This window comes from Pieris napi, chromosome 14 (genome assembly GCF_905475465.1).
Source record: "Pieris napi chromosome 14, ilPieNapi1.2, whole genome shotgun sequence".
NCBI lineage: Eukaryota > Metazoa > Arthropoda > Insecta > Lepidoptera > Pieridae > Pieris > Pieris napi.
Genome location: NC_062247.1, coordinates 8,911,898 through 8,937,034, shown reverse-complemented (window position 1 = coordinate 8,937,034; position 25,137 = coordinate 8,911,898). Strand labels below are relative to the sequence as shown.

Sequence of the window (25,137 nt, the reverse complement as noted above, 5' to 3'; positions counted from 1 at the left end):
TCTCTCTCCCTAAAATATGGCGAGGGGGCCGATGGCTGGCCATGCGTCATACTCGTGAACGTGCTACTTGTGGTGACTGGTCGTACTTGAATTCGTGTATGCGGTAATATTAGTTATTTCGACTATGTGTTTGCGTGTTGACACGAGACTGTAAGTGCGTGCTCCTATTTTACCATGCCTCCTGCTGATAGAAGACAAGTGTTTCTTTTTAGTTTGTTATTATTATTAATTATTTAAGATGCCATGTGGAACATGGTATAATGCTTGCACCTCCTTACAAACGTTGTTTAAAAACAAAAACATGGCGTTTAAAAGAAGTGGCGGAGAGTTTATTTCCAGTTCTTCCCTTGATTTGAGAACTGGCACTAAATGTAAAGTTAAAAGCATGTCAAATACATTTCTTTTTTTTGACGATCATAAGTGTACATTGTGTTACCTATATTATTCAATGATTTTTGAATTGAATTTGAATTGAAATGTTATGTAACATACTACAAAAATGCAGAGGAATTGTTAATATTTTCCTCCAAATTAGGAATGAACCTAAAACACTATTTATTTACACGTGCGAAGCTGGGAAACTTTTCACTCAATATTACTTTTCCAGTTCATAAGTTACATATTCAATGTGGATCAAATAAAAATCCAGTCACAGATAAAATATTTTATATTAAATTCTAACATCTATTATTAATATTTACACTTTATTATCACATAGATTGTCAGTAAATTCAACGATATTGCTATTCGGGAATATGTACAATTCACTCACTCTTTCATCACCTGTAGGGAAGTCGTCATTCGAAATACGTTTTGTACTTTTTCTCGGCTCTTGTGCGTACCGATTTCCATTTCTGTACGTATCAAAGTCGGCTTTTAAACGATAATGGTTCTCAACATTTTCTTTTCCATTTCTTGAACAGTGACAAGAATTGCGAAGGACTTTTATGGAATCAGGAGCGTTGACGGGCTTTCGCGTTAAATAAACACTTCTTTCGTTGGTTGAACGAATTGATAAGACGCGCGTTCTGTAAGATTGGCCGTCCTAAAAAAAGAAATATTTTAAATTTGGAACACAAAAAAGTGAATGTTAAAAGTTGAGCGATATTGAGCCTTCTATTTGCATTTTTGTTTTTTAATTTTCATTTGTTTAAGTACATTTATTCTCTTATTCAAATCAAAGATCCTTTTAAGATCCATACATTTTTGAAGTGAAACTTCTTTATCGGGGTTGGAAAAAAATGTAGTGTAACATTTTTTCGTTATGCGTCACATTTTTCGGTTACGCGCCATGTTGCTTTTTGAAGTCAAACTTCTTTATCGGCGTTGGAAAAAAATTTACCGGCACATTTTACCACGGTTGATCCGAAGCCATTCGTTATTATATATACAAAAATATATAATAACGAAAACAATGATAGTAATTATTATTAATATATATTATATAGTATATTAATTCTATTACAATCAATGAAATTCTGGTAAGGTAAAATTAAGGTAAAATGAAATAATTTTGTATTTGTCTATGATAATAAAAGCCTTCTATGTAATTTAACTTTATTTAACCAATTTCTGTAAAGTTGCATATGGTAGATCATTTTTCGAAAAATAAGGTCATAAAGAAGTTTCACTTCTTACGTGTGTACACCTAGTACACGCACACATTTTTAATTTTTTTGAGAAACGTAGGTCACCTATGAGACACTTTTAGTTGTATAATTTAGGAACCTTGTACGGTACTCTGTGAAAAGGTTATTCCATCAAAAATATATTATGTACAAGTTATGTGGGTGTAACCTACATCATAGCTATCATTATTAAATCGATTCCGCTTCTGACCGAACGTAAATCGCTGCTTGAATTCCTTTTTGAACTTTTCCTGAAACAAGAGTAATGATTAAATAATGGCCATAGAATATATTATGCATTATTGATAAAAGAGATAGCTAGTTGAAATTACGTCAATAGACTGACAGATTTATTGAATACACAGATTACACAGAATAATATCAGTAACACCATAGATATTGGAACTTAATTACATATTTATTTTGGATGTATAAAAAATTTAATGTATAGATTTTTGCGTGTCTATTATTTATTTACATATACATATATATCAATGTTTAGAAAGTTTTACAGCCATCACGGCCAGCGAGAGACTACCACATTGTTATTATACCTATTTTATATTATGATAGCGTCATTGAAATGTTGCCAAATTCACCAATTACCACGAAGCTGAGAAGAATGGAAAATTGAGACTAGTAAGTCTTAACTATCGCATTTATATTCGTTATGACGTTATAAATTATTTAACTGTTTTTAATTATATTTTTGAAGTTATACTTCTTTAGGCGCGTTATGAAAAATTGATGAGAGTGAAATTTTACGATGCGCGCGCACCGTTACACAAAATTAACAGAATTAAGTTCTAGGTGGCATGAAAATCGATAATAACTATGTTCAAGTTGTATATTCTAGTATTTTTATATTTGGAACACGTGTTTCGTAACAGTACAATTAAACAGTGTGAATAAATAAATATTATTTTGGTGTTATTATTAAATCAATTTCATATACGACGGTGATAGTATTTACTAATTATAAATTTATTGATTAATTTTAATATTTTTCGTAATCACTACTGCATTTTAGTTATTTTTTTCCATACGCCAAAGAAGTATAACTTCTAACGCGTGTACATTAGTACACACACTCTTTTTTTTTTAATTCTTTCAAGTTATGTACAAGTTTCTTTGCAAATAAAAGTTCTATTTAAATTTAGAGTATTCAGTCAAATCAAAGACATGAGGGTTTCTGTAAGAAGACTAGTCTGGTTGGGTAACAATATCGTGGCGTATCTTAAGTCGTTTTTCATTTCATTATCATAGTATGTTGAAAATTACCTATTATAATAATAGATACATATGTATCTGACGGCTCATTGGTCTAGTGGTTAGTACCCCTGACTGCGAAGCCATGGGTCCCGGGTTCGATCCCCGGCTGAGACGAACATCGATGTGATGAGCACTTGGTGTTGTGCTTAGGTCTTGGGTGTATATATGCAGCACAAATATTTAGACAGCGTGTGTAAAGAGTATTATCATCAATATTTAAAGACATACAAAAGTCGTACTAAGTTTGGACTCTGTACGCAATAGTTTTAAACTATGTTTAACTAGTGCTTTTAGCCTAAGTTGCTAAGCAAAAAAGCTTTCTAACTAGTACGGCTTGAGACGAGAACAGTTGTAGGGATTATCCAGGTCTTCCATTTTATTGTTTTATATAAAATAATAAAAATGCATGTATTTGAAAATACACATTTCTATCTCAAATTGAACACGTTTGAGGGAAATGCTCAAATCGAGCGCTCGCTACCTCTTGGCATGTTTATACAACAAATATTGTTGCAAACGAATTGTTTCGTTCACTTATATTCAATCTCATCCCAATCTATGTCTGGGAACACGGAAGAGGTGCATCTTTGATATTCAATGGTTCCACGACTGCACACACATTAATTGATAGCTTTAGTATTTCTGGTCAGCATTTATGTTTTATTATCTATATATAATAAAGTTCACAAAAAAGGCTCAAATAAATTCCGCTACGATATAAATTATTTTAATATAAAAGGTAAAAATTTGGCAACGCTAAAAATATGAAGAATTTCTCAAATGCTATTTCGGTGCTGCTAACAAATTTTGTAAATTATTCGTCATTTTAATTTCAGTACAGCCTTCGAGCTTAAAGAGAACACAAAGTTGTACGCGCCAGCTCGGCAGCATATTTGATTTGATAACGACCAGATTTTGAAGCATCACACACGTTTCTATTTTTTAATCTAAATTTATGGCTTATAATAATAAAATAAGCGTTAACTGTAACTGAGTCTAGAGTTTACAAATTTTCATTATTTTATACATTAATAAATATTATGGTTACACCTAATCAACAACTCGTCTCTCGACAAAGGCCTCCAATGCCTCCAGAGATCTCTAAAGCCTCCAATCACCATTTCGATCAGTCCCTTGACCCGTCATCACTATTCTAAACCATTCCAATCCGGTATTCCCTTGCTTCTCTTTCCATCCCTAGGTAATTAGCGACTTTCTTTGTCCATTTTCCCTTTCTCCCCATACCACTTGTCCTACCCATTGTCATTTCAATCTTATGCACGGTATTTTTGAATCCTCAAATTTATTTTTTCTTTTTATCTGGTTTAACTTATCCTTATTTTGTTTATGTAATCAGCCTTCTGTGACACTCAATTTTGAGGTCTAACTGAGGTCCTTGACTAAACCACGAGGCTAAGAGTACCGACGCTATGGCGTGAGCAGCACCAGACACGATCAAGTGATCCTTGTTAGGCACAAAGTAGTGTTTTCAGTTATAGAATCACAGCACTGAAGATTAAAGATTTTTCCTACTGAATATACTTTAAGCGCACCAAGCAAAATTGGGCCAATATACCTATCTCTTGTTACCAGCAAGTGTCATAAAACATCTCATTACAGGGGCGCGATAATCTTTACCCGTCATTAATTTCATTTCTGGACGTATAGATACGGTTAGTCGATTAGATTTAAATTATCCAGGGTCCTCGTGAATTCAATTAGTAGACATTTTGAATACTAAATCTAATTTACAATTTACTAACTTTAATTTAAGCGTTCGATAAAAAAGAAATATTTATTTTGAATTTTATTCATATCATCAAAAATATCTGTAAATTAAAATGAATTCAAAATTACCCACATTTTTGGACGACACTAACTTGAGTTTTTAATTACAAATATTAAGGCCCTATCCCAGCACGAATTGCTGTGTCAGTGTCTCGGGGCGCAGTGGAGAGCTGGAGCACTGAGGCGCGCCGGCCCGTAATAGCAATTAGTTATGTAAAACATTAAATTAATGTAATTTTATCAATTTTTTTTCTAATGTGGATTACTTGCGATAAAATATATCGTGTAAATTTCAAAATCATGTTCTGTATACATTTTCGTCATAAAATGAATTCAAAGTGTCAGAAATTGGCTATGTTTGGATTTTTTTTATCAAGCGAAGTTATTACAATCGTATATCGATCTTTCAAAATGGATACATAAACTACTCAACTCCACCATATATTTTTTCCGTTCGCCCTTCTACAAGAAACGATGACGAAAAATGGAAAGAAACAATGTACTTTTTGGAGTTTGGCGACCAGATAGGTCCTTAATACTTACATTATAAATAGCATAGATGAATGGATTGTAACAGGAGTTACTCATCGCCAACCAATCAAAACAGAAGAAGAGCACGTTAATGTATTTATATCTGAAAAAAAAGCGTATTTGTAAAATTAAGAATATACAAAATTGTATATAAAATGAGTGTAGCTATTGGGTTACACAGTACCGTCCTGGTTAAGTTTAAATTTATGCTTCTATCAGGCGACTGTGGACACACTTCGTATTAGCATTGCATGGAAATGCCATCCCCATTATAGCCACCACAGAGATTATTTCTATATATTAGTGAACAAGTTAATATTGCCTTCATCCACTTTAAGACATGTATCTTTAAATGCCTAAACCCTATAATCTTAATCCTACTCCTTATTAAATAACCATTTAGTATGTTGGAGAGTAGCACATAGCAGACACATAAACACTTTTTTGTAGTTAAATTAAATTTGAATTTGGGTATTTTTAATGTGAATTATTTAATACATTATACATTCTACACAGCATATTAATGAGGACAAGAGGAAACTTTTTTAATCATTAAGCTTTAGGGAACACTCAATCTTGCTTAAACACCTCGAAATGAGTGTTACTTTGTTAAGCCTCAGGTGTTTTGCTGATTAAACTTTGTAAAGGGAAATAGAAAATGACTTCGTTTAATTAATATTCTGTCATGTTTGCTATACACACGAACATCAAGGGATTGAGGTTCATAACTCGCTTGGATTTGAGGTCACAGCTGTGCTAAATTAGACTTTTTTGTTACGTTGACAACACTGGTACACCATTATAGTTCGACAGAAATCTTATTGCTTAATAGAACAAAGTTCTAAAACAACAGGCAAAACCCACAAGAGAAATATGACATTATAAAACATTACAGCAATACTGTTAAGACACAAAAATTACAAAATTATAATAATAGATGAGAATATAAAACATACAATACCCCAATGTAATGTAAGATAAATTAGCTAAAATAAGCAAAGTTATTTTAAACAGCTATTTGTTTTGAGTTATCCTCTCTATATTCAAATAATTCCACCGTTTATCAAGTAGAATTTAGCAACCGATTTAGACTTCAATTATTTTTCTGCTAATACGTCATCTTCATATATTTACACTACTATATGAAGCATGGATCAATCTGATTATAGATTTAAACGGCACGCTGTATTATAGAACAAGTTGTATATCAGTTATACAATAATATACAGTGTTTAATATTAGACCCCCCAATAAGTAGTAGGTACATTGTTGTAGAAACATATCTCATACCTACAAATCTTTAACTTATTTGGCTTTAGTCTATCTATATACTATCATAGTGTTTGGTATTTATTTCTAATTGAAAATGTATAATTTTTAAAGCTTCATCCCACCACGCTATGCTTAGGTTACCAGCGCTACGCGTATTAAAACCACTATATCTTGCATAAAACATAATAACTATTTGTATTTTTTTTTAATTTAAGAGATAGAAAAAGTCCCTGGACGCAATGGCAGGGAAATAGAGTATTATTAATAATAAAAAAAACTATTTGCTATTTAAAATTACAAAGTATGATACATTATACAATAAACTAAAAACATAGTTAATATATGACATGAACGATCATGTGAATAATATATATTAAAGCAATACGAAAAATTAACTGCGCACACATCTTTATTATGTCAATTAGGTAGAATATTTATATAAAACAGCGATAGGACGGGGAGAAAACGGGCAGGAGGTGCACCTAATGTTAAGTGATACTACCGCCCATGGACACTTACACTGCCACAAGGCTCGTAAGTGCGTTGTCGGCCTTTTAAGATTTGGTATGCTCTATACTTCCAGGACACTAAGACGAATTGGTTTGGAAATACTTCAATGGGCAGCTGGCAAATTCTGTGCTTCCACATAGTGGTGATGGGACGCCCATAGTCATGATTGAGTGGCTATTATAAAAAAGGAAAAATGTTTTACAATTGGATACTTACTCGTTGATAGATGGGAATAACGTCTGCAGCAATAAATAGCTTTGTAAAGGCAGCCAGCAGATTGCAAACAAAGCTACCACCAACACAAGCATTTTAATTACCTGTAACAAAGAAAACTTTTAATTTTTCTGGAATATTTTCTGTATTTATGAATTATTGGCATGTATGTAGTTGTAAAAAAATATGTTTCGTTGTTTTTTTGTCCTTCCGTGCATTTCATCTTAAACCAATTTGGGAATCGATGACCTCATTAAGGGCACATGTCACTAGTTCGTGAATATTAAACAGAAATGTGTGCACTACTTAGCGAATGATATGAAAAATCATTCGCTATTGTTGTCTGAAGTTGCTTTTTCCAGTCCATTTAATAATTGCGGTGTTGAAATCGTTTATAAAAGTTTTCCAATTCAATTTCTCAAGAGATTAACCGAACAGAAAATGCCAAAAGGAACTGAGAATTCACATTACATTTGCATGAATTGACAATTATCTGTTGTATTAAAATGGTTTTATAAAGTACGTTTTCAATATCAATAACGCGATTAAACAATGCCGAAAATATCAATGATATTAATTTACAATTTCAAAAGCTGGTGTAACAAATACCATATTTCAAATAAACAAATTACAAATGCGATAAGTTTAAACCCCTTGTTCAGTAACAGAGTTTGAATTGTTCCACCAAATTTGGTGTTAATTTGTTTAACACATATAAAATTTAGCTTTATTTGTTATTATTATTAGCTTTATAGGATAAACAAAATCCACAATTCGCTTTGAATAATGACTTGTAAACGCTTGAATAGATTGGGGATATTGCCAAGTCAATAACGAAAGACTATGTGCCGCATTTTGGATATATTTTAAATTAAACCATGTATTAAGTACATGGTTTAATAAAAAATATGAGTAGTAGAGTAGTGAGACAGACTATTTAGTGTAAAAAGATATAATAATGACAATCCTTTAAATACTTTTAATCCTTACGCTGTAAAAATTACATGATGTGTTTTAATAATTATTACTCGACTTTTCATGTGTCCTATTTATTTGGACAAACTCGAAGTCTTCGGCGAGTTTCAGTTCGTTTATTAAAACAAACAATATGGAACGTTCCAACTAACAAAATGTGAGTTTTTCAAAATTCATCTTTTCTTTATACAAGTTGCATTGTTTAGCAGATATTCGAGCCCCTGAACTAAGTCTAGGGAGACTAGTACAGGAGTACCTTGTATTCCGCTCTTCCAACGGTTTAATGAAATTGTAACTTAATAATTGTTACCAAAATACTATATAAAGAAAAATAGAAAGTCTTAGACCTATTACTATTTAAAAACTGATTAAGAATACTGAATGTGTCCAATAAGACTCATTAATTGTAAACTTCGGCATTGTCTATCAAAATATATAGGCATTTCATTAAATTTGTTATAATTGACAGTGTAAAGCTTAGTATGTATATGTAGGGCAGAGTATTTGCCCTCCGTTGTATTTTACTGATAAACTTTAAGGTATTTCTCACTTGTATTTATCTAGTCCTGAAACACTTTATTTTTAGTGCAAGTACTTACCGTTTCAAGCGAGATGTATATTACTTGATACTGTTCAAATGTAGTTTGAACTTTTTTATAATATTAATTAATAATTATATTTAATAATGAAATGTTCACTGTCATATTGTAATGTCATATATTGAAATGCGGCATAATAATAATAATCAGTGGCGCTACAACCTCTTTAGGTCTTGGCCTCAGATTTCTGAATCTGTTTCATGATCATTTTAAATTTGATAGGCAAGTAGGTGATCAGGCTCCAGTGCCTGACACACGCCTTCGACTTTTTGGGTCCAAGACATGTCGGTTTCCTCACGATGTTTTCCTTCACCGTTCGAGCAAATGTTAAATGCGCACATAGAAAGAATGTCAATTGGTGCACAGCCGGGGATCGAACTTACGACCTCAGGTATGAGAGTCGCACGCTGAAGCCACTAGGCTAACACTGCTCTGAAATGCAGCATACATCTATATTTAAACTGATAATTCATTAACAACCATTTGATGAAATAATCAATTCTTTCCGTAGGATATTAAGCAACTGCTTATAATAATACATACCCTTTTCTTATTCTTCATATGATTAGCATCCCTCGTTTCTTGAGCGTTACCCGGGGCTCTTGCACCCCACAGCTTCATAGCCATGTGGGCATATGCAAATGTTATAACGCATAGCGGTATGACATACTGCAAAATAAATATCTGTTACTAACTGGCAAAATGCAAGAAATAGTTGTGAAAAGTCAGATACACCGTCGTACTCTAACCGAACTATAATAGCCAAAATAGATTCAAGATCTACAATAAATGTAGTTAAATTTAGCAAAACATTTGGTGATAATAATATTTTTTCCCAAACAAACGGAACTTGTTCCTGGAGAAATTTAAAAGAATAAAACACGCCGTGTTTCGATTGATATATGTACATACAGCATCTCTCGTCTTAATACGCTTTTCACCCGACATTTTTTTTTTAAACAGGGGGCAAACTTGCAGGAGGCTCATCGGATGTTAAGTAATACCGCCCATGGACACTCTCAATGCCAGAGGGCTCGCGAGCGCGTTGCCGTAATATGTCATGTATTATAGGTCACGTTATGGTCCAATCAGAATCAACACGATTACGTCTGAGTTCGTACAATCGCACTCCCAGTCACTGTTGGTTTTGGCCAACCACAATTATTCGAAACGCGCCATTGCTTCGTACGTTTTGCGTACTTTATAGCAAGAATAGTTAAATTAATGATTTTTAATTGAAAATAAATGCTTATAGTGATGCTTTTTTGTAAACTGCCTTGCGATTCTGTAACTTACGTGACTTAAATGACTGCTTCACGACTGATTTGAGAGCGACCGCCGATGCGGAAACCGCTGTGTGAGTTCGAAAAGTGAGTTACAGAATCGCAGGGCTGTATTTTAAATTATGATATGTAGACACAGTAATGTTTTTAACGTATTTTCTATCTCATGTACATAGCTTATTAGGGGCCATCCATAAAGTACGTCACACGAATTTTAAGACTTTTCAACCCCTCCCCCCGTCCTTGTCACAGGTTGTCACATTTTTATAAACCCCCCCCCCCCCCCTCCTGATGTGACGTCACACATTTTTTAAATTTATCTTTAAATCCTTAATATTCAAAATTCTCGTGAATTTGAGTGTCTCACTTGCATTACAACGTCGCTCTAGAAGTTAAATGACGTTGCATGAGAGATTATCGCACAGCGAGAATGCCAAATTATTAATAAATATAGATCAAGTTCGTAAATTTTTAAAATTTTTAATTCACATCCAAACTTTGCGTTTTAGTATTTTAAATTTTAACGTCACAAAAGTATTGACCCCCCCATGCCCCTTGTCACACGATGTCACACTTCGGTGATACCCTCCCTCCCCATTAACATGTGACGTACTTTATGGATGGCCCCTTAGTATTAATTTAATATGGACTTATTCCGCAAGTATAATTTGTATAATTTTGACATGAATGAATTTTCATATAAGCTTCAACTTACTTGAAAAATGTACAGCAGAAGTCGATAAATCGCAAGTGAATTTGAGCCGAACTCACTTGCCGTGCAGAAAGGCTTGTTATAAACCATTTTTGATACTGCAATTAAAAAGGTCAGTTAAAAATACACATACGTGTCAATTTCTTTTTAATGCACATGTAGGTATAACTTGAATGGAATTTTTTTTCGACGAAACAATTTTCGTTGGGCAGCTGCTGTTGAGAGAGAGAGAGTATATGAAAAGAGAGACATCCTCTTCTTGCGGACGGAATGATTTTTAAAATAAACATTGTTTGTCTATTTATTATACACGTTAATATTTGAATTGAACAATATTTGTAAGCACAGCCATTAACACTGCAATGCATTATTAAAGCATAAATTAAACTTAGATGTAGCTTTCATACTAATGAAATGAAAATATTTATTTGAAATGTTTAAATGGTTTTAAATATTAATGTAATTTTTTTTTATTCATAGTTTAGTAAAGCCAGTCTTACCTTACCACTACACTACATGCCTTGTCAATCGTATTCAATTTCTCTATTAATTTATATCCACAATCAAGAAAAACTGGAAATAGAAAATAATAATAAAAGTATTATTTTACCTGGATCCTGCTCTTGTTCCATGACGACCTCCCAAGACATAGCCATTGGTGCCGCGAGAGATAATGCCAATATCCATATTAGTACTATTATCACTTTGGCCACTCGCTTCGATGTGTGAGCACTAAACAAAACAATATTAATAATAAGAATTATAAGGAACATACGTTTTCTTAACTTATTTGCTTTTTAGTCTTATCTTTGTTAAAGTTCCCAGTACCTTATTAAAATTAATAAAGGCGACTTGTATCTCAATAAAATTAAAACGTCATTAATACGCGTGGAATAAACAAGTGAGAAGTGACGACGCAATATAATAAAAATGTGAACTTCTTTTGTTTTTATATTTAACCGTGATTTCGTGTTCGAAATTTGAAATATGCTCTAGCCAGTTTTCTTCTTTAGTTTTATCATGATTTCATATTCGAAATTTGAAATATGCACTAGCCAATTTAAAAAATAAACCATCGAGTTGTTAACCATGTAACAATAAATTTTTTAACGAATATTCCATTTTTAAAATTCGTAAATGTTTTTATTGTTTTATTGTATTGTAAATTAATTAATTCGATTCGGTCGCAGTATTTCACAATAACATGTGAAAAGTTTTGTGGTATTTAAATTGGAGTTTGAAAACAAAATTAATTTGGTCGTATTGGAAAAAATCCATAGTGATCTAAGGCTTTTTGAATATATTTATAGTTATATGACTTTATTATTACATATTTATTAATTAAAGTTTAACTCATCATACATAATGTTTTATCTACAGTATGTTACAAGCATCTTTTCTAAAATCTGTCAATTTTCGTAAACATAAATATTACAAAAAATAAAAATACAATTATATACTAGAAATATCAGCAAATAGTGGATTAGGTATGAGTTGGGCACTTAAGCATGCTTTCATTTTAATTAAACATTACTCACTACATGTTGGTTGTAAGGTACCTAATTACCTGATAAAATTATGAACAAAAATGACATATATAAGTCCGTTACATATGGATATTTATATTGTAACCTCAGTAACTATGGGACACATTTCTTGGTTGATTATCCAAATTTATATGGCTTGGATATTAAATAAAAGGAAATACCAAAGGAAAAGAAAAATCATAAATTTTCAGCTCCGGTTATTTATACCACTCACAATATTGCTACGATGGATTTATATGAAGGATATTTGAGTTTATGGATTCGTAAAAAGGCAAAACCTTTTTACACGTGGAGGACCTCGCAATGTATGTACACAGGCAGTGCCATAAATAAAGGCAAATAGTGGCCAACTACAGAAGATTTATAAAAAATATTTTTCGTTTGTACATATAATAAATTATAAGTGGAATTCGGATTAAATCTTTTTATGTGAATTGCCTTGCATAATACTTTGTTATTTTCAGGTCGGATAGTCTATTTAAAATTCAGTTTTTTTATGGCAATAATTAAATTAATATATATATATATATATAAATAGAGATACATTTAAATAAGAGAACACGATGTCATTTGTTTAAGAATGGCAACACTACGCAGTATCATATACATAACCGGCTAATAAATAAATTAAAAACTCATATACATAAGCTACGGGTTGTAAATTGTCAAAGTCGATTTGTCCGTAAAAACTAAAAAGGTTAAAGGATCGATTGTTGAGTTCGACAGGGACTTCGCGGGACGTGCGCACTGTTGTGCAAAAATTTTCTTTTTTTGTTAAAACGATTCGACTGCGACATATATATAAAATACAAGAAAATAAAATCACAAATTTTACACACATACACATCAATTATATTAGAAAATAGAAATTAAAAAGTTGATTGAACGATAAGTGCCACGCCGCCATATTTGTTTGTTAATTCACAGCGCGATAACTAATCTATTTTTAGGCTGACCATTTAATAAGGAAATACTTTTTAATATCCGAGATGGAAATGCATTTGCGCATGCCCCCGAAAATAGCAGAGGTTTGTGGGACTCGACTTACCAGAATCTCTGACATTCAGGGACTGGGTGACCAATACCCACTTAACCCACCTCGGGTGGTTCCTACAATGACGCTATAGAGAGGATCCGGGGTCACTCTCGCAATCTACCGTAGCTACTAAGGAAACTAAAACTAGTTTATTATGTTATAAGGCACTAAAATTTAATACACTAAGGCCACTTTCTGCAAAAAAAGGGACGAACTATAATCGGCAAGATTACTCCGTAACTTCAGTAGAGGTACCGACCACCAGCACAGGATATTAAAATTACTATGTGACGTCATTATTATTGAATTTGGAACTTAGAGTGTAGTAGAGTCGAGACGTAAGGATACATAAGTAAGTCACGAACATATTATGTTTGACTTCCGGGAGTGATAGTTCGCGCAAAACATTGTCTCTGAATCTGACTCGTTCTTGTTTCACGGCCAATCTTTATATTTTGTAACGAATAAACACTGGACCAATTTCAAATATTCTTACACATGCTACGTTATTTCTCAGTAACGTAGGTATTCATTTTTAAAATTTAAAAATTATATCCAGATAGTAGTCAATAAACTCGTTTTTACAGAGTACTTCGACTTCAAATAACTATTAAATAGCGGTGCGCTGCGGTCGTTAGCACTGACAGACAGTCTTTTAATTTACTACCCGGATATTTACGAGATTCTCTGATATATTGCCTTGAATTCCTATTAAATGTTTTATCACAACTGAAAGGCAAAGAAGCTGTGTCTATGAATGTGCATTTTAACTATGGTATCGAGTAAATCCCCATTTAGCCCACGATGCTAAATGGGGATTTACTCGAGCGTCGTAGAGATCTATTGGGATGCAAAGCTTAGATAATAAGAAGAAAAAAATGTTATATGATATATACCTTTTCATCGGTGGGTTAAGCGGCTATAGATTGTTAAATATGTAAAAAAAAACTGTTGCATGGACATCCTCGAGCGCGTCAGATATTGATAGCATCAATGCCCTACGTATTTTTAATAATGTACGTATGTTAATCTGATCGTTTGCATGATGCGGGTGGTTGTATTCAAGGGTTGAAAATGAAAAAAAAATAAAAATTATCGAACGCGTCAGATTTTCTAAGGGAGTGTTAAGTGCACCAAAAAAAAGCTCTCATTCACTAATCTGACGATTTCGATGGAACGCAAACCCACGGGCATTTTCATAATTTGCAAAAAAAAAACGCAATTTTGAAATACTCAAGCGCGTCAGATTAAGATATATGTGGTTCATCTTTATGTTCTAAACGTACTGTCTCATAATCTGACGATTATCTAGAGGGATTCGCCTGATCTGACAAATTTTTTTTAGAAAACGGTTCACCTAAAGGGCCATCCCTGCAACTTCCCGCTTATTCCATTCCTGGGCGCTTAAAATTGATATTTTGAGCTCGCTGAGTTCAAAGAAATAACATTTCTATGCATTTGAGCTCTCCTAGCTCGAAAGTCTGATAGAAGTTTCATAGAACACTATTTTTGGAATTTTCAAACCGCAATAACTTTTGAATGGATCAAGCAATTTTCACGCGGTTGGCGGCATTCGACGCAGTTTTATCATCCTCATAAGTAATTTTGCAATTTTAATTGATCGAACCACAAATTTCGGAGTAATCCCGTAAAAACACTTTTTCGGGTTTCTTTTGTTCACGATATCTCTCGAACGAATCAACCGCTTTTGACCAGCTTGGTGGAGCGATCGACGTGGTTTTTCAAGCTCAAAGGTGGATTAGTTTTTGAAGTTGATCGATAAAGAAACCACTTTAAAAAAAAATATTTCTTATTTTTTTAAGATTTTTCAAAATTTCTCAAAATCTATCGGTCCGAATCGGTTCAAATTCACAGGAAATGTAATTTTGAGGGAAATATTTAGAACGCCGTTTAGTAGATTCCGATCGGTTTAAGGAAATGTAGGCATCACGCAGCTGCACGCATTTAACTTTATCGACGAATTTTTGTTATTTCGGCTTGCGGAAATCGTCAGATTATATATTTTTCATTATTCTTGAATTATTTCCTTCAAAATAAAAAAAAAATTAGCTACGCTCGAGAATGTCGAGATGACGTTTTTTTTTAAAACTTTGTTGCCCTCCCCTTTTTTTCCGTCACTCTCAAATTGTCAGATTAGTGGAATATACACTTTTTAGGATGTAATTAACTCACCCTACCTTAATCTGACGCGCTCGGGAATTTCTGATGGTCAATTTTTTTTACTAATCTGATCCTGTCTCCTTCACGGGCGGCCTTATATATGGGCCTCATATTTTGTGGAGGTACTTAACCGGTAAAAAGGTATCCCCCTAAATATTAATCTGCCGCGCTTTAGTAAATCCCGAAATCCCCTCTTGGGCTTCCCTACCACTACATCCTTCATGGTCTTATAAAAAAACTTTGTACGTGAAACAAACATACATATATCTTTATTGTATGTTTTTTAAAAAAGTATTAATACACGCATATTTATAGGATAAATATTCATTTTTTATCGCTAAGAGGTCAAAGCTTATTTTCAGGATTAAATTCTAACGATGGCTCGCTATTGCTTATAAACACTTAAACTGACAAAATTTTTTGAGAGTTGGTTATATTAATTTATAAATATACATATCATATCATGTGTCACCGCGTGTCAGTTTTACTGGTGACAGCCAGTTGACAGTGAATACATGTCAAAGTCTAATTGACAATTACCCCTTTTTCTGACCAAAGGTGACAGCGGTTTCCCGCTTTATGCAGCAATGTCTAGCAGTCACTGCGGAAGGGCAGGGTGTTATAGATGTTGGAGCCTAAACCTAGACTACAAGCCCATGGAAAAAAATACATGTGAAATGAACCAACGTGAATAATTACACATACAATTCCTCAAATAAAAAATAAGCACATCATCGTTATTCGTTTTTTATATAGAACTACACAAAACAATCCTCATCTATAAAAATGCTTTAAATTACAGTAGTTTATTACCGTGTATACTTCATGAATGTGGTAAATATCTGATCTTCGAATAATTTTCTACCGCTATTTACTAGCGAACTGCGAACTTATTTTTTATATAATAGAGGGCTCACTTTTATTTAAAACCAAGTTCTTACACCTAATAACTAATAAAAAACGCCAAGAATATTTAATAGTAAGAAAACCAAATTGTTAGCATCATGCATCCTATTTATTGATATTAAAACTAAATGAAATTATTTTGATACCAAATACCACTTAAGACTTTGGAGTTCTATAGAAGTTTAACCGTCTACGACTTGACATCTTATACTTAACTTAGTCTACGTGCCTGAACTTAATTCAAAGTATTAAAATACTTTCTTACTAAAAGTGTTATAAGTAAATTGATATAGCATAATAATAAAGTTGAGAAATGAGATATGATAACCCAATATGTTTTTGTTTAACGAAAATCCATGCAGTTTTACTGTTACAATGTGTTTTAACTCAAAAGTTGGCGTGTTATGTTTATAATGTTTAAATATATTGTTGGTAAATTATTAAACGTTAAGACTTAGAGACCTTCTAGAGAAAAGCGTAGCACTAACTTCAAGGCCGACAACGCACTTGCAAACCGCCTGCTGTTGCAGGTATCTATAGGCGGCGGTAAATACCTAAATTTAATTTCTGCTCATTTGCTTCGTGTCCCAAAAATATAAGCATTCGATACAGCATTTAAAGAATGATATTGTGAAACATAGTAATAATATTAACATTCTACCTACAAAAAGAGAACACCAATTTGCGTGACTCTTTGTTTTCTGTATGTTTAAAATGAATATTGTACGTTTTTCTACAACGTTTTGCCTTTTAATACACAATTTAAAAGGAAATTATGTATTAAGAGGCAAAAGATAAAAACAAATGTAGAAATAATGGAAAATGTCCTCTTTTCCTTTCCGTAAATCTAACTCGCTGACAGGTTTGTATAAAAGCTTTATCATTCCGCGTAACTAATGCTTCTTTTACTACTACTACTACTAGAGCATACTTTAGTTTCGTCTTCCTTATTTTTTGTCTTTAATATTAACGTAGCTCAAAGCGCGGGAAAACACTAATCAAATTTGCCATAAGTCAGGGGGACACTAAGCGATTTATAGTTTCATAACTGACGTTTGCATTCTAATCTCGTTGAAGTTTCTGGAATCTCGCCTTATTTATGGAACCTTGCTGTCAGCCAGTAGAGCTCAACACGGGCGTCAGAAATAAACTGATTTACCTCGGACAGTTACAAGATCGTTTCCAATAATTTGCCTTGACAGTATATTTCACAATTTTTATTGTATCACGTCACCTAGAAAACAACGTAAAAAAATTGCAAGGATAAAAGTTTTCAAACGGGATTGAATTAACACAAAAACGCGCAGTTACTGTACTTAATAATACACAATACGCACTTAAGATTCGAAAATTGATTTCAAGTCGCAGTTGGCGCACTAACCTTACAGATGTCAGTTGTCATTGCCAGATGAAAGATGACAGATGACATTTTAATCATGGTTATTCAGGGGCTTGAGGCAAAATCACCTTGTGACATTGTGACCCATTAACACTAAACGAATTTGTATGGGAATCGCATTAGTTCAAACTTTGTCACGTGACAAATGATATCTCAAGCCCCCTATTCATTTTCTAAACTTTATTGTGAAAGAGAATTTACTCTCGCGCATATGCAACAAAATTATTACTATAACATGTCTGTGCCCACATTAATCGTCGAAAAAATTGTCATCTAAGAGAGGTCTTTGGACAGAATTGCCATCATTAATAAACATGAGGCTATCAAATTGTCGGTAATATCTCCATAAAGTGTTTATGACAGAACCTATTAAATGCCATCCGCTGAGGAGAAATCGGATTATTATTGACGTTAAGTGACTTATGATATCTGTATTAAATAATGATTTTATTTCCAGTCACAAATATACAGTATTTACAATATTCTTAACCTTCACAGTAGTTATAATACTTATAATAATTTAAAATTGATAAACAGAAAACTAGCGAACTGTGGAATCGACTCCCGGTGGGGGTCTTCCCTCAGAGATACGACCTCCAAATGTTTAAAAAGCGAGTCTACTCCTCCCTCAACGGCCGGCAACGCACCCACTAAAAATGGGTGTCTATGGGCTGCGTAGACTGCCCTTTTTGGTCGTCCCGCAAGCTCGTTTGCCCCCCTATTATATAAAAAAAAAACAAAGAAATTTAAAAAGTTTGGTCTCTGTTGCAGTTTACCTTTAATGCTGGCAGCATTTCCTTGCTGTATTGCCATACTTATTCGGTGTCCCAACTGAAATCTTTAAATAGCGCCTGTGCACTTAAACCCCACGGCCCAAGAGTCTATTCTCCAAAGGGAACAAAATTAAATATGGAGGAAAGACTCTTATATTTGAGCCGTTAGTATCTTCTGCTGATTTAGCGTAATAATTTTTGTAGTGCAATTTTTGTTCCGTACGTTAAACATTATGAGACTACTTTGAGCACAGTTGTTCATCGGATGAGAACATGCTTAATTTCTGAATTGATACACAAAATATATATTTGTTTTACTTTAAAGCGTTATTTTTATTTAATATCGTAATAGAGCAAGTTTATTTTTTTAATAATTCCTAATTTAGGCTGAAAATGGTAATGAACAAAAAATACTGGTATTATTGTGAAAAAGCGTGGGGCGCTCTGTGCCATATTTTTCGTCTATCGAGCAACCCACGCTTTTTCACAATAATACCAGTATTTTTTGTTCATTACCATTTTCAGCCTAAATTAGGAATTATTTTTCACTTTTTAGTTTGATGTGCTTTAAAAGCGTGTGTTCTAGTTTTTTTAACTATTATTTATTTTTTATTTTTCAGTTAATTTTTTTTATTCTTTTCATTTTTTTTTCGGATTATTGCATTGTCATCGATCTTTGATAGGTGCGCAAAGTTTGAATTAAATCTGTCCATTAAAAGTGGGTCAAAATCGAGTCCGAAGGAGTCGGTTACATACATACATACATACATACAGGTGAAGCTAATATAAAGCGTGTAAAAAGGCAACTGTTTTGTTATTGCCATTTTACAAAATAAAACAAAAATTTATATTAAACTTGGGAAAAATATTTAAAATATTCAATTCTATTTAGATTTGCGTAAATTCATACTGGATTTGCTTGCGTAAACGGTATAAACTTGGTATGTAAATCGAAAGCCTTGCCAACTATTTCTTTTATATCAAAATAAGTGTAAATTCCTATAACGATCTAAGAAAATATTATCTAGTTTCGCAACTAAAATATCAAATATTATAATCTTCTCAGTAACATCAGCTGGCCTTAACACTAACGAGCTGATTCACAGATATATTCAATTACTTCAAGTTTATTTTGTCCCTTTTATTTTATCATAAAGTGCCTTAGATAAAATATATAGGCTTTAGAAATAAGGATAATCTTACAATTTTTGAGGAGTTAGATTAAAATAGTTTTGTATGCACTTAATATAATAATAATAATTAAAAAAAGGATGCTCGCGTAAGAAGTTATACTTCTTTGGCATTATTAAAAATAGTTTTTGATTGCATGCACATAATTAATTACAATTAAATAATCAAAAACTGGAAAAGGAGTCATTATAGTCAATAAAGTTTAGTTTACATTTGAAAAATTAAATAAATAAATATTTATTATTATTCTCCTACATTAAGTGTAACATAAATTCTTTTATTATTCGAATGTTGTTTTTAAATTATGTCCAATGCCGTAGCATCTTCCGTGGGCAACTTCATTCTGTTAATTTTGTGTCACGGTGCGCGCACATCGTAAAATTTCACTCTCATACTACTTACTCAAAGAAGTATAACTTCAAAAAATCAGTGGTAATACAGCCTCAGATTTCTGAATCTGTTACACACGCCGTCGACTTTTTGGGTCTAAGGCAAGCAGGTTTCCTCACGATATTTTCCTTCAACGTTCGAGCGAATGTTAAATGCGCACTGAACAGAAAGTCTAATGGTGCACAGCCGGGTCTCGAATCTACGCCCTCAGGGATGAGAGTCGCACGCTGAAGCCACTAGGCCAACACTGCTTTAATAATAATAATATATATAACTATAATAATATATATAACTGTCTCTCTAATGTTCGGCTGTAGAAAAAGAAGGGAAAGGGATCGGGGAATAAATAAACACCATTGCGATAAGCATCTTCCTACCTTGACGTTTGCGTTGTTGATACACATTTGCTCTTCTCATCAAATTATGAATTACAACACAGACCTACTTAAGTCTTAAGTCAGTGCACAGGTGGCAATATAATATTCTCTTCTTCGCTCAAATTAATTTGCATTTCCTGTTCATATTCAATTAAAAAATGCTAAAGATTAAGATAAAATGATTTACCTGAGAGGTGTTATGATAGCACGGTGTCTGTCTACGGCAATCGCGGTTAATGTAAACACACTGACATTTACACTCAGCGCTTGCACGAACGGGCAAAACGCACACATGAAATGAGGTAGTAGCCATCGCTGTAGCAGCGCCGCTTGGAACTGAAAGAAATAATTATCTTATTAAATGCTAGCGGCCCGTGCCGGCTTCGCATGGGAGGACATTTATCTTTTTAACAATTTTTTGTAGATATTTATATGTTCTTTAATATTGTGGAACATTTTTAAGTTATACTTCTTTAGGCGCGTTATGAAAAATTGATGAGAGTGAAATTTTACGATGCGCGCGCACCGTTACACAAAATTAAGAGAATGAAGTTAGTTCTAGGTGGCATGAAAATCGATAACAACTATGTTCAAGTTGTATATTCTAGTATTTTTATATTTAGAACACGTGTTTCGTAACAGTACAATTAAACAGTGTGAATAAATAAATATTATTTTGGAGTTTTTATTAAATCAATTTCATATGCGACGGTGATAGTATTCACTAATAATAATTTTATTGATTAATTTTAATATTTATCGTTAATCACTTCTGCATTTTAGTTATTTTTTTTCCATACGCCAAAGAAGTATAACTTCTAACGCGTGTACAGTAGTACACACACTCTTTTTTTTGTTCTATCGTCAATAGTTTTCGCAGCGCATGCGATCAAAGATATTTTATATGCATTTTTACACCTTGGGTAACATTACTGTAGTTTTAGTCGGGATCCTTATTTATTCAATGATCCAACTAAAATCATCGATAATGCGGCATTTAAATGGTGAAAGAATTTTTAAAATCGGTCTAGTACATTTGAGCCAATTCGTTACAAACATACATACAAATCTCTTAATTAAATTAATATTATGATATTAGTATAGATATCTCACGGAAATGTTTACTATAATATTACGCAAAGAAGTTTAGTCTGTCTCTCAGGAATTCTTCAACATTGTAGTGATGAAAGGATTTTGAAATCCGAGCTGACCCTCGAAATATGGTATAAGCTCCATACCTATTCTATTCCGTTATACGCTAACTAACGTTATTGATAACATATTGGTAGCCAAACGTCCGAATAGTAGAACGCTAATTTGATTCAATTGTATAATAGAAGTCTTGTCTCTGGTTTTGTTAGTTGACGTCAGACTTAATTTTTAATTAGACATTTTTGACAAGAGAAAACGCGGTAAATTTTAATTTTATAATTATTTTAATTCAATAGTTTTCTTTTAAGAATATTAGATTTTACTATAATTCTATTAATAACATTTTTTTTTTGCTTAACTAACAAAATAATTTTTTTTTATCATGCCCAGTTTTTGACAAACACTACATTTGTGTAGTAAGTATTTAAATTAAAAATATCATGTACGTTTATCGTCAATATAATTAAGTATAATTATTTTGAAATTCATATAAAAATGGGAACTTTAAACTAAAAAAAAATACCGGTGGTTTTTTCCAAACAAAAAGACGAGAATTTTTCAGGTCAAGGTCAACTTAATGAAAATATTAACTTGTTTGAAAGTGTGAAGGAAAGAAGGTGCTGTTCCTACAACCTAAAAAGGAATAATCTTGGATCAGTTAAACCACTGACTGGCCTGAAGGCCCCAGTCTTATCTAGTCGAACAGTTCAACATTAGCGATCGGAATAACTTTGATAAAGTATATCACAGTATGACGTCATTGTAGTGATTTGTAGCTACAAAATCGCTGCTTCGAATTCCAGACCAATAAAATAAACATTTATAAATAAAAATAAATTATAGGAAAGGGGGAGGGGGTCAAACGTGCCTACGGGACGACCAAAAGGGGCAGTAATCGCAGCCTATAGTTACACTTCCACCAGGAGTCGATTTCACAGTTCGCTAGTTAACGAAAGATAGTGAAGCGGACCGTTAAAGACTTTCAGCCAAGACAACATATGAAACAGAAATCTCATGAGAAGGGTTGAGCGTTCGAAATCATGTGGATAATGCAATTCAGTGCATCATATTTTGATGGCACTTGATTAGCAAGTCAAGTATATCATTAAATTCTGAAGCGGTCTTAAAATGATTTTTAGTTTCAAGAAATCTAGAGCTTTATATTCTAAGATTTTTCGATAGATTTTTGTGTATAAGCGTTAAATGTAATGAGAAACGGATATTAGAGTCAAAGTCAAAATCATTTATTCATATAGGTAGCACAATGTACACTTATGAACGTAAAAAAAAGAATTATACATTAAATGCTTCTAATTTTACATTGACTGCTAGTTCTCAAATCAAGGGCGTAGAACGGAAGAGAAGAACTGGCAATAAACTCTTAAGATGTCAAATTTGGATTTGTAGCGGATTGCCTTGGTTTTGTAATCTGATTAATAGATTTCTCATATTGCGTTAATGTAGGTTTAACTGAATTTTGTTTTATAAAACTCGACTTTTAAATTGGGTTGATAACCTATTAGTTAAGAGCTCTTTTAAAAATTGTTTCACATGATAACCATAAATATTTTTCATTTTGTTAAATTCGTAGATTTTTTATACATAGCATTTAATTCGAAAAGAATAAAGAATAGTTTTCAACGTCATTTTTTTTTAATTAATTTTATACGTACTCCCATATTCCTTAGAATTAATAAGTCGAATTGCCTTTTACAGAACTCTTCTGTCTTTTTTCGTCACAGCGTAGCCACTATTTCTCAGAAAGAGACCGATCTAGTTTTTTCCATAAGGGGTTTAATCTATACAAAACAATTCGTCAGTTTTCGATTTTTTTTGTATATTTGTTTGAACGTGCTATTTTTGGACGGGTTCGAATTGAAAAAAATATTGCATAGATGTTCTATTGAATAACGCGTAAACGCAGAATTTATGTAAATAGTAATAAATTAATAAATTATATTTATATGTTGCTAAATAGCCCTCCTAATTGGCTACCAACTACGCCATCAGGTGGATCTGTGGCCGAGAAGTCAGACAGGAGTATTCTCTCCTTTCCTAAAAAGGGACTTTATTGAGATGGTCTGGAGAGCTTGGCGTTTCCTGCCGTGGCCAGACTACGATTTCTTTGAAAATATCGTCATGGTTGTTATGGGAGAGTCGGAGCCTGCTGGCCGACGGGACCGGCGTCTCCTCTCGTGCTATTTATCATGCTACATATAATATTTATTTATATGCTCTCTCCATTGTCTACGACAAAAACGCTGCACATCTTCGTGACGATGTTATTGTTGCGTTTCATCATTAAAAATTTTACCCTCATGCGCCTAAAGAAGTTTCACTTCAAAAAATAATAATACACTTACTTGGAATGGTATTGCAAATAATCCTATAACTATATCAGCCAGCGCCAAATTAGCAATGTAACAGTTAGTTACGCTTTGCATTCGACGCGACGTTGCGACCACCCACATCACCAGAAAGTTCCCTATCACAGCCAATACAGATATTGAGCCGTACAGGAACGATAACAATACTATCAATCCCGTTGGAACGTCGTACAAGGTGTCTGAAACAAACAAATGAAACGTTGATGTATTTTGTTTTAATGTTTATCGTATAGCAATGCAGCAGCTAGAGGAATGTAGTAACACTTTATATTATATGTAATATTAGACAGAGAAAATAATTTGCAGATGTTTAATCCAGCCGTGTGAAACAAGGACATGCATACTTAATAAAACTTATTATTATTATTTAACCAGTTATTTAAAAAAAATAACGTACATTAGGACGTAAAACCTAATAAGAATTGTTTGTTCTGTGTCTTGTTATTTATCACATATTAATTTAACTATACACAGTATTTGTATGTGTTACAAATAAATTTAGACAGTTTTCAGTATTTTCAGTACATGAGCAGTGTTGGCTTCAGCGTGCGACTCTCATCTCAAAGGTCATAGGTTCGAGCCCCGGCTATGCGCCAATGGACTTTCTGTCTATGTGCGCATAAACATTCACTTGAACGGTGAAGGAAAATATCGTGAGGAAACCGACTTGCCTTAGACCCAAAACGTCGTGTGTCAGGCACAGGAGGCTGATCACCTACTTGCCTATAATACAAATGATCATGAAACAGATATAGAAATCTGAGGCCCAGATATAAAAAGGTTGTAGGTTTTAACAAACACTACATAAATAAATTGATTAAATTTACAAAAGCAATACTTAAAATATTTTTTACACAACTTTCATTGAATCAGTTAACCAAGAGTTTCCATCCATAATCCTTTATTAGACAATTTCAGTGGAACTTGGAACTGGATTGTTCGAATTCTATTGGATAAGGATAAAAGAAAAAGTTTAACGACTTAACAAATCTTTACAAGAACTTTAGCCTGCTTA

The 25,137-nt window shown here is 32.9% G+C and overlaps 1 protein-coding gene across 1 annotated transcript in view; it reads right to left on the bottom strand.

Moving 5' to 3' along the window:
• Positions 1-659: 659 nt before the first annotated feature.
• The window catches only part of LOC125056216 (RYamide receptor-like), a 53,326-nt gene continuing 28,848 nt past the window's right edge, over positions 660-25,137 (bottom strand). The window contains exons 3-11 of the mRNA XM_047659231.1: positions 24,099-24,301; positions 20,771-20,919; positions 11,394-11,515; positions 10,787-10,881; positions 9,332-9,457; positions 7,218-7,318; positions 5,232-5,322; positions 1,802-1,879; positions 660-1,045 (exon numbers count right to left, since the gene is read on the bottom strand). Of these exons, the coding sequence (XP_047515187.1) occupies positions 698-1,045; positions 1,802-1,879; positions 5,232-5,322; positions 7,218-7,318; positions 9,332-9,457; positions 10,787-10,881; positions 11,394-11,515; positions 20,771-20,919; positions 24,099-24,301 (1,313 nt within the window). The 3' untranslated portion in view covers positions 660-697. The remainder of the gene's footprint in view (positions 1,046-1,801; positions 1,880-5,231; positions 5,323-7,217; positions 7,319-9,331; positions 9,458-10,786; positions 10,882-11,393; positions 11,516-20,770; positions 20,920-24,098; positions 24,302-25,137) is intronic.